The 10,940-nt window shown below is 37.5% G+C and overlaps 2 protein-coding genes across 2 annotated transcripts; one reads left to right on the top strand and one right to left on the bottom strand.

The window, feature by feature from the left end:
* Window positions 1-2,094: 2,094 nt before the first annotated feature.
* On the bottom strand, window positions 2,095-6,653 carry LOC127262502 (beta-galactosidase 14-like). The gene is made up of 16 exons (XM_051291208.1): window positions 6,336-6,653; window positions 6,155-6,250; window positions 5,900-6,012; window positions 5,709-5,775; window positions 5,509-5,601; window positions 5,275-5,418; window positions 4,998-5,195; window positions 4,786-4,870; window positions 4,542-4,660; window positions 4,272-4,442; window positions 3,980-4,158; window positions 3,741-3,850; window positions 3,468-3,577; window positions 3,184-3,291; window positions 2,947-3,060; window positions 2,095-2,853 (listed from the first exon to the last, which is right to left on the bottom strand). Exons 1-16 carry the CDS (start codon window positions 6,582-6,584, stop codon window positions 2,203-2,205), a joined length of 2,607 nt encoding a protein of 868 aa, XP_051147165.1. The 5' UTR covers window positions 6,585-6,653; the 3' UTR covers window positions 2,095-2,202.
* Window positions 6,654-8,198: 1,545 nt separating this feature from the next.
* On the top strand, window positions 8,199-10,747 carry LOC127262279 (WD-40 repeat-containing protein MSI3-like). The gene is given in 7 exon segments (XM_051290901.1): window positions 8,199-8,621; window positions 9,039-9,359; window positions 9,499-9,642; window positions 9,910-10,034; window positions 10,125-10,220; window positions 10,338-10,515; window positions 10,517-10,747. Coding segments are annotated over 7 exon segments (1,176 nt in total). The 5' UTR covers window positions 8,199-8,336; the 3' UTR covers window positions 10,544-10,747.
* Window positions 10,748-10,940: the final 193 nt, after the last annotated feature.

The raw sequence follows: 10,940 nt of genomic DNA, 5'->3' as shown, positions 1-10,940 counted from the left end.
AAAAATCTCAAAAGTTCCCTTAGTAATCAGCTGCTGAGTGTCAGTAGCTTTTTCTTCTCTTTTTTTCTCTTCCGATCAATCATAAAGAAATTATCTATAAGCATGAATGAGGTGTGTCTGTGTGAGTAATAATCCTATATATATATATATACACACACGGAGATTCCTGTAATCTCAAATTTTTAAGATTTTTTTTTATTTTTTCTTTAATAATATATATACATAGTCTTTATTGGTTGGAGAAAGATTGCAAAGACCAGGGAGGTCAAGGGGCGGGTTTTACAGGCTCCGAGACCTGCCATGCTAGAAAATATTAGGAGACCCGCCCCGTCCTGCTTTTATTCGGCCCCAGGATCCGCTCCGTCCCGAACCCGGGTTTGGGCCAACCCTGCAAACCTTCTTTTTAAAAAATATATAATAATAAATATTTTTTTTAACAATCGAATACTAAAACAAATAGCATTAAAAGCAAAAAAAAAATCTAAAAACAATCAAAATCCATCCAAATAAGATAAATAAATAAATAATATATTTTTATTATATAAACATACATTAGGCATAATAATTTTAAAAAATTATTTGGAGCAACCAACTAATTGAATTTTATATTTAAAATTATTTAAGTAAATAAATAATATATTTTATTATATAAATGTACATATATATTAGTTACAATAATTATAAAAAATGTCCATGTTCGGGTTGATGCAGGTTTTTAGTAAAATCCGTAACCCGCCCCGAACCCGACCGAGTTTAAAATTTTAAATCCACAATCCGCCTCAAAACATATTATTTAAACCCGAACCCGCCTCATTAAGAGCGGGTCCGGGGCTAACCCGTCCCATTTGACATTCCTAGCAAAGACATTGAAAGTTGTTCACCGGATAACTCAGTTGCAGAGATAATTTCATTATAAAATATAGTAAGTATTTTTTATAAATTATTTATAAAAAGATTGTTATCTATTGAAAACTTTTAAAAAGATTGTTATCTATGGGGAACTTTTAAATAACTTTTAAATAGTTTTAAAATAATTTTAGTATTTGTTATGAAAATAATACATATATCAATTAAAATATTTTGAATTATTTAATTTATATTTATTTTAAATTTGTTTAAAATTACAAATTTGATTTGTTAATGAAATATATAATTTTTATAAAGATATATATTAATTTTTTTATTTGTATTTATAATTTTATATAAAATTTTCTGGTTATAAATATATATCATGTACTCCATTTTTTTTTGTCATTTTCTATTTTCGTCAGTGGTTATTATTTTCTGTAGTATCTATCTAACACCATTTCAACTTAACCGGGGTATGACGGAGATAATATAACATATTTAGTTATATATTTGGATAATTTTAAATAGTTTTAGTCAATTTTTAAATGGTTAATTTTAAATGCTAATTTGGTAGGATAATTTTATTTTACATAATTTTTTTAAACAAAAATATTTTTATATATAATTTAAAATTTTGATTTATTTTAAATTTAAAAATATCTAATTATGACTGATATTTGTAATTATATATTTTTGTAGTTTGATATTATGATTTTATATATCTATTGTATATTAATTTATTACTATATTTAAAGTGATTTTATTCAAAACATTTATTTATTTTATTAAAAACAATATTTGATAGATTAAGTAAATCATACTATCTGATAAAATAATCTAAATTTTGTATGAAATTGACATAAACTGAAATTTTACATCTGTTATATAAAAATAATAGTTGTCTACACTAAAATTTAAAAAATAAACATTTTAATTTTATTTTATAAAATAATTTTCAATTTTACTTTCTATCAAGTATAGGTAATTTAATATGTATTTTAACACATTTTCTTTTAGTTAATATGGTCAATCATTATTCTTTTACAAGTTTTTTTCACAGCTAGTAATAATAAACTTATAATTAAAAAATAATTTTTTTTTTTTAATATTTATAGTAATTAATGATTTGTATTTTCTTCTAACAAATAAAAATATAAATAGATACACATAAAAAAAATACAATTCATAAAATAAATAGAACAAATAAAATAGTAAAATATAAATATATAATTATTGTACCTTTTTTGAAAAAATTCAATAGAATCAAATAAATAATAATATACTAATTAAATTTAAATATAATAATTCGTGCTTAAACGCTAGTTAACTGTATATAAATATAGTAATTAGTAATCAGACGGCGGTGGCGGTGGCGGCGGCTGCCCCCGGGGGAGGGGCGCATTTGAGCTGGATGGCGAGGGTCTTGGGGATAGTCGGGCAAGGATCGATGAGGGCATTATCCATGAGGTTGTTCCTGTCGTAGGGTACGGTGCACTCGGTCTTCCCCAGGCACTGCTCCTCGACCACCTTACGCACCTTGGCCGAATCGCATGTCGCCGGCTTGAAGGCCCCGCATGCCCCCTCGGCATTCCCGAAGCTGGCGAACTCCACTCTCTCCACCACCTTCTTGTCCGGGCAGGTGAGCTTGGCCTCGTTCCGGGAGTCCACCGTGGACCGTATCTGGTTCTTTTTCAGCTCCCAGGAGGAGACGCTGGGGGGGTAGTAGTCGCCTATGACGCTGCAGATGGTGTCCCTGTTGATGAGCAGGATCTCTATCTTCGTGGGGTCTCCGCCGGTCTCCTCCAGGACCACGATGACGTTGCCGGTGGGCTTCAGGTGTGAGCGGGGGATGTGATAGACGTCCTGTGTGGGCTGCCCCAGGGGCGACAGGAATGACACCCAGTACCTCCCGATGCTCATGCCGTTGATCCAGATCATCCCCTTCGCCATGCTTGTCATTCGGACAGCTATTGGGTTGTTGCCTTCCGGGGCGTCGAAGTACCCCTGGATGGATTGATAATATGATTATCATCACCCTCACATGATGGAATGAATTAATTAATGTTGATTATTGTATGCTTGATTTGATTTGATCACCTTGTACCAAGACAGGGGTTGGGGGATGTTATTGTTCAATGGAAGCGGTTGCCATTGCACTTTTTTGGATCCTTCCTCCGTGAACAATTCCATGGCTTCACCGTTTAACCCAACCTGGTCTCAATAGTAATCACAATAATAAAAGAGTTCATCCATGATCATTGATTAATTATCATAAATTAAACCAACAATCAATCGAACTGTACTTTCAATGTACTATGATTCATAATTAATTACCTGGTGTCTCCACATGTTATCTGTAATGTCCAGCGTTCCAGCCATCAACCCCTGGATCGTTACATCTCGGGGCCCAGCGAATCTTCTTTCCATAAAGGATCCACTATTCTACAATTGTTGGTTGTTGATTTATTGAAAACAACTACGTTAAAATCGATTTATTTATTGAACAAACAAGGAGGATGGGTCACTTAAATTGTACAGCAGCAACAATTGAATTATTGAACAAACAAGGAGGATGGGTCACTTAATTTGTGCAGCAACAACAATTGAAGTGTAGTTACCGGCATGCCAATGGTCATGGACAATATAGATATTTGGTTGGGTCCAATTCGCAAATTGATCGAGTTTTTGAAGACATGGTTCTTCTCATCGATGTTTCCGTGTCCAAAACCTGAAAATTTTTACATTATATCAATTAAATAATAATAATCACGACGTGAATGTTTGTTAGGCTGTTCACCTAATTTCTTATAGCAATCACATATATTTAATTTAATTAAGTTAAATTCTTCCATGCAGTATATTATTGAGCAAAGAATTTCTTAATTAATTACCTACGTATTCTCCGTTGACGAATACCATCAAAGCATGGCCACGATTGCCAATCTGAAGCACGGGTAGGATGTCTATCCGCATTGGTAAGTCACCCCGATCCAAGTCGATTCTGTATGGTATCACATCGTAATGAAAGCCAGCCAGCCAATAGATTCCAAAATGACATTAAATTTCATATATATTACAGGAAGAATCATATCATACCATATATTTGAATTGTATAGAATAGAATACGTACATGGTGCTGTACCAAGCGTAGTCGGTGGTGTCGTTGGTGATAGAGCACATTTCCATTGGACGGATGCTCTTTATTGATAACTCGTTAAAGTCTGGGATTTTTTCTCTGAACATCTCCCATCTGGTGATCTTTGCTTTGACTGAGGGTACGAAGTTTCTAGAACTATGTTGTGCCACCACCTGTGCAAGTTTTATCGATTAATTAATTAATTAGAGAGATCTGAAGTACTGGCTGCTGCTTATTGTTCTGATCTGAGATGGGTAAGAAACAAAAATAAAATACCGATTATTACCATTTGGGTGTTGAAAACTAAGGTCTTGCAGTCAGGGAGAATGCTGATGGACTTAGCGGGGAGGAAATAATCCACACCCCTGAAATTGATAGTCCGATCTTCTCTTGTATTGTTGTTGGTCAGGAATGCCGCACAGATAGTGGGATCTCCAGGCTTGTCGTACGTTGTTATCTGCATGCATAGGTGAGTGAGGACTGACTGACTGACTGACTGACAAAACAAGACTAGCTAGCTAGCTGTATTTGCTAGGTATACTAGTATTGTACGTACCTCCAAGTCTTTGGAAATCTTCTGCACATTTTGGTTGCCCCGCAGCAATGCCCTCTTGCTCAACCTCATAGCCCTGTGCAAGTCTCTCAAGTGCCCGTATTTAGGATCCCTCGGCAAACCTGTCGCCCACATATTTATTTTTAGTCACAAGTATTTACTACCACTACTACTACTAATCGATCAGGCAGATAGATGTGGTGTGGATATAATATGTACATGCTTTTGTGTGTGTGTGTGTACTTACCATACTCATCCAGTGGAGCCTCGTCATAGTAACGGGTGGTGACAAAAGAGGAAGCCGTTCTGCCAAAGTTGGTTCCTCCATGGTACTGAGATATAGACATAGATATAGATGAAAGGGATTATTGTTAGATAGACAGGTAAAAGAAGGAAGGAAGAATAGAGGAGTGATAGTCTTTGTTTTGTTATATGTGTATGTGGGTAGAAATCACCTACCATGTAGTAGTTGGTAAGGGTTCCATTCCTAGAGAAGAAACGAGCAACAGAGTAGGCAATGTCTTCAGCAGACCTCTGAGAAGGAGGGTCACCGAACACTCTGTACTGCGCTGTCCAATTCTCAGTCCACAGGGAAGGCTTGTTAGGCCCTGGCCCTTTGAACGTATCTCCACATTGCCTTCCATTGCAAGTGCTTATCTGATGAAGATAATGAATGATGATGATGATGATGATCCAAACAAACAATAGGTAATTAATTAGATGAATGAATGCATACAATTGAAGGAGGAGCATTGTCCTGCTTGCACATGATCCAGGGCACACCATTGTACAGACTTGTGGCCATTTCTGCAGCCCACACCACGTATTTCTGTCCACCCTCTTCGTAAGCATCTTTCACGTTGTTATACTCGTTCTCGATCTGCCATGCCATGCATCAACCAGAAATCAATTTCTAATTCATTGGACATTACTAATTGTTGTACATGTGTATACATACACCCACACCTACCTGTGCCATTATGATGGGACCTCCTTGATCCGCAAAGAGCTTGGCTTCCTTCACCACGTTAATCATCTTCTCTGTGTATCTTTTCATGTGGAACTGCATCCATGCAAGATCATAAAGGATGATGGTGGTGATGATTCATATATATTTATAATAATAAACCAGCAAATAATTGAATTTAAAAATATTGGTTGGTTACCTACCATGAATGGCTCGTTATAAGTACGGAATGTGATGTTGGGAACGTTTTTCAGCCAGTATGGAAATCCTCTGCTCATCAAATTATATATACGAATATATGTCAAGTTAAAAATATACAGAGTGTGTGATGTGCAGTGCGTGAGTGAGTGATCTGATATAGTGTTGTATTAAGATGGAGGTATGCAGCACCCACCCCAAATTCCATTCGGATTCAATGTATGGACCCAATCTGAGTGTCACCCACATCCCTTGATCGCCAATCATTCTGATGAATTTGACAAAATCCTTATTCCCTGAAAAATCGTACTTCAAAACACACCACAGAGCATCAACAATTAATTAGTTAATCTGATACGCATTGATTGATGAATGAGTGACGACATGATCCAAAGTGGAGATGTATCGATCGATTGAACCAAACAAATGAAATGAAATGATAATATGGTACCTGTCCTTCAGCAGGCTCGTGAAGGTTCCAGAAGATGTAAGTCTGAACGACGTTGAGTCCACCTTCCCTTGCCTTCCTAAGGATGTCGGGCCACATCTAACCAATAAATAAATGAATAATAAGAACAACAATGCAGTTCTGCAGATCAAGAGACTTGAGCGAGAGAGAGAGAGGGACCTACCTCGGGAGTACTTCGGGGATAATGAATGGAGCCAGAGAAAAGCAGCTCTCTGCTTCCGTTAATGATAAGGGAACGCGAGTCGTAAGCAACGACGGGGCCGGCGGGAGCGGGCATGGGATTGGGGATGGGATTAGGGATGGGATCGGCAGCAAAGGCGGTTACAGAAAATATAACAGATAGAAGAATGAGGATGAGGATGCTGTGGCGCTCTCCTCCTCGTGGCACCAACATCATATCAAGTCTCCCCATCGATGATCGATCGATCGATCTCCACCCTGATTGCTACAACACTAACCAGTACACTACTACTGCCCTTGTTCTTCTTCTCCTCGTCTCTGTATAATATTGTATTGAAGGTAGGTGTGTATTTCTTTCTTTCTATCAACCTATCAGCTATCAATCTATCCAGGTATGCAAGTAAGTAGTTACAAATGAGATGAGATCATTCAGATATAATAGATTAGATTAGATGCATGTGTGTGTGTGTGTGTGTGTGGTGTCGAACCGCAAGAGCGAGAGTGAGAATGGTGGCACTAATTTATAGGAGCAGAAATACATAAAATTGAAGCGTGTGGGTGCAGTGGCAGTGGTAGTGGTAGTGGTAATCTACGTACGTACATTTGTCTCATCTCTTGTATTCTATTTTGAGTGAGTGAGTGTGAGTAAGAGTAGGTTGGTTTCATTGTTTTGCATCTCACAGCATTTCAACCATCACTCAACCACCGTATAGCCCGCTCCTCCTCTACCTTGTCTCTTTTCCTTGTCCTCCCATCAAATTATTATTATTATTCTTACTTATATATGCTTACACGTGTGTACATGAGTAAGTGTGTGATGATATTGATATTGATATTGATATTGATGGACTGGATTGGCTCGGGATTGGTGTTAGTGCCGAAACAGATTTTTACCCGGGGCGGATCCCATATTCCCACCCCCTCTTTATCAGTAGTATTAGTTTTCTTTCTTTTATTTATTTATTTATTTTTTAAAAAATATATGACATATGGGATAAAAAAATCATTGAAATAAATAAAATACTGAAAATAATAAATCAAAATTCTTATTATTCAGAATTGAATTCTTAATAAAAATATATTATTTTTTTTTATAAAATATTATTTAAATAAAAATTAAATACAATATATTTTCGTCTCATAAAAAAGATATTAACGTATTAATATTTAAATATTAATTATTATATAGTATAAATCAACAAAAAAATAATAAAAATATCTACATTAATCTTTTATAATACTTATAGAGTAAATTACATAAATATAATATTTTTTTTAATGTTAGGATATAATTTTAAGTAAAAAATTATATTCAAGAAAATATATTATTTGTTATTTAAACAATACAAAAAAAAAAAAAAAAAATATCTGCAATATATAGTTGATTAGATTAAGAAGATGAAGTATGGTCTTCTTGGCCTAATTTATTTTACCACTTCAATTTACTTTAGGATGATTCTTCCCAACTTGTACGTCTTCAATCCAACAAAGCTCAACGAGAAATTGAATAATTGAGAAGGCTGTACTGTAAAAAATCAATAGTTGTTCATGTGGTTCTAATATGCGTTTATTAAATTTTTGGGATGTATGTTTTAAGTTACTTCAATAGGTCGGAATGCCTTTTTATTGATTGTGATATTGTTGTAGGGTATGATTTGCCATAAGGAGAAAACAAGAAATCTATATATGTAATTTTTATTTATTTATTGTTTTTATTAATGCGGGCCCATCTGCAGGTAGCAATAATTTGGGTGGAATCCAGCCCAGCTCAGCTCAGCTCGGCCTACAAGAACACGTTGGTGTCGGCCCAACCCGACCAATTTGCATTTGGCGGGGAAGATTGATTGCCTTGGCCATTAATTTGGGTGCCCGCCCTTGCCCTTGCCCTTTCGCCTGTTGGGGAGCTGAGCTGAGTTGAGTGTGTGTTTGCGCGCCTGAAAGTGGAAAAGAAAGAGAGAGAGAGAACGATCTGTTTGTTATCGGAATGCAGGGGGAGACGGTGGAGGACGAGTTTTTGGTGTGGAAAAAGAATACGCCGTTGCTCTACGACCTCGTGATATGTCACTCCCTCGAATGGCCGTCCCTCACCGTCGAGTGGTTGCCCTCGCCGCCTTCCGCCTATGCAGGAGATCTCGCCGTCCACAAATTGATACTCGGCACCCACACGGCTGATGGTGTCCCCAATTATCTCATGCTCGCCGACGCCTACCTCCCCTCCGACCCTTCCACCGCCCTTGTAGTCGACCCGGAGCAATCTGTCATTCCCAAGGTTAGTAGCGTCGTTCTAATGCGACTATGGTTAAGTACTTGAACTTCTCTATCTACCTATATTTGCCCACTTCAGCTTCTTTTTGCGCGCGCCAACTGTTCGATGGAATTATAAGATGCGTTTTGCTGCATTTCTTTTTGTTGTTAGTCGATTGCTTCTCCTTGCCCTGCCCTACATCTGGAAGGATCATTTGTAGTTGTCTTCATATATAAATTTTCAAATCATTGGTTTGCATATTAATTTGCCTCATTGGTTGTTGGGAATGAACCGATCCACGTCTTTCTAAGTACACATCTTTTGAGTTTATATTTCTACTGTCTCTCTCTTATTACCTCGCTTATCAGAAAGTTCTGAGTGAGCGCTTCCAAATGAAAACAAGTTACGCTAACAACTGACGGCTGTATTGCATATATGCAGGTGGATATAGTTCAGAAGATGAGAGTTGATGGAGAAGTGAATAGAGCTCGGTGCATGTTACAGAACCAAGCTATAATTGCAGCCAAGACCAATGGTATGGACGTATATGTATTTGACTCTACTAAACAGCCAGATGAGAAAGGGAATGCTTGTAAGCCAGACTTGACCTTGAAGGGTCACAACAAAGAAGGATATGGTTTGTCATGGAGTTCTTTTAAAGAAGGCTATCTCTTGAGTGGCTCACATGATTGCAAAATTTGCTTGTGGGATGTTTCTGCAATGCCTCAACAGGAAGTGCTTGAAGCAAAGTGTATTTATGAGGTAATTTATTTTATCCTGTGAAAAAAAAGTCCTATGTATTGTGATGAGTCCAATCGTCTTAGTGGCTTCAGCTAGGTACATTTTCCATGTTAAAGTACCAACAAGGGTTCTGAATTTCTAATGGTGTTGATGTTTCTAGGGTCATGAAAATATTGTTGAGGATGTGGCTTGGCACTCAAAGAACGAACACTTGTTCGGCTCAGTGGGAGATGATTGCAAACTCATTATATGGGACATTCGCACGAACAAGTTACAGCACTCGGTTGTTGCGCATGAAAAGGAGGTGAAGGAATTAGTTGCTGCATTGATTTTTATAAGCATTTCTTCTATGTTATGGATTACTGCAAATAATTGAATATTTCAGTACAGCGCTGAGGGATTTGTCCCCTGGATCATATAAAATCATTTTCTTATAAATGAAAACTACATGGATATGAATAGAAAATAAGGTGTGCAGAACAAAGCTTAGGGGTATCAGAGATTTTATTTTCCATGCCCATGGTGTTGTTTCATCATTCTTCACAATGACTCATTCCTTTTCATGTTCTAGGTGAACTATTTGTCTTTCAATCCGTTTAATGAGTGGATTTTGGCGACTGCCTCCTCTGATACAACTGTTGGCCTGTTTGATATGCGTAATCTAAGTTCTCCGGTGCATGCCCTTGGCAGTCACACGTACATGCTCTCATTTACATTCAACATCTTGAATAATTTCTTGGCGATATATAGTATAGTATTCACCTTGTTGCTTTTGGGCGTGGACAGGGAAGAGGTGTTCCAAGTAGAGTGGGATCCTAACCACGAGACTATATTGGCATCTTGCGCTGATGACAGAAGGTTGATGGTTTGGGACCTCAATAGGTATTTTGCCCAGAAACTTTGTCTGAATAATGCTTGTCACCCCACCCCACAACACCCCATCCCTGGGGTGTTTATAGTACACCCACCAATAAAACGGTTGCTCTTAATTGGTTGTAGTGTGGGGGATGAGCAGCTGGAAGGGGAAGCTGAAGATGGGCCGCCTGAGCTCCTCTTCTCTCATGGTGGCCACAAGGCGAAGATTACAGACTTCTCATGGAACAAGAATGATCCATGGGTCATATCCAGTGTAGCAGTGGACAACACGGTACATGTATGGCGGATGGCAGAGAGCATCTTACCATGATAGAGATGAGATGAGATGAGGGGGTGGGGTGGGGTGGATGACATCTATGAAGCAGCAGCAGGCTCACTTGATTCTTGAATTCAGACTTGTAATGATGCAAGGGGCTGCACCTCATGTCATGCACGCATTTTATTGCCCCTTAGAAACTTTCTCGGTGGTTTGTTAGTTAGTATGCATACCTGAATTCAGAAAATATATTGAAGTCATATTCTGTTGGTGTGAATTTCATTTTCCAAGTGAACAACTATGATTTTTTCAGTCCAGTGAAGCCATCATCATCTTTAGAGCAAAGACAATGGCTCAAGTAAAAATAAATTCACCCCCTTGCACCTTCCCCCATCTCTCCAACTTCACTACGGTCGCAGCACATTCACCTGGCTGCGCTTTGGTGCCTTTCCTCTTGTTCCAAAGAAAGG

Source organism: Andrographis paniculata, unplaced genomic scaffold (assembly GCF_009805555.1).
Source record: "Andrographis paniculata isolate CXL003 unplaced genomic scaffold, ASM980555v1 Contig65END, whole genome shotgun sequence".
Taxonomy (NCBI): domain Eukaryota; kingdom Viridiplantae; phylum Streptophyta; class Magnoliopsida; order Lamiales; family Acanthaceae; genus Andrographis; species Andrographis paniculata.
This window is presented reverse-complemented; position numbering and strand designations above follow the sequence as displayed.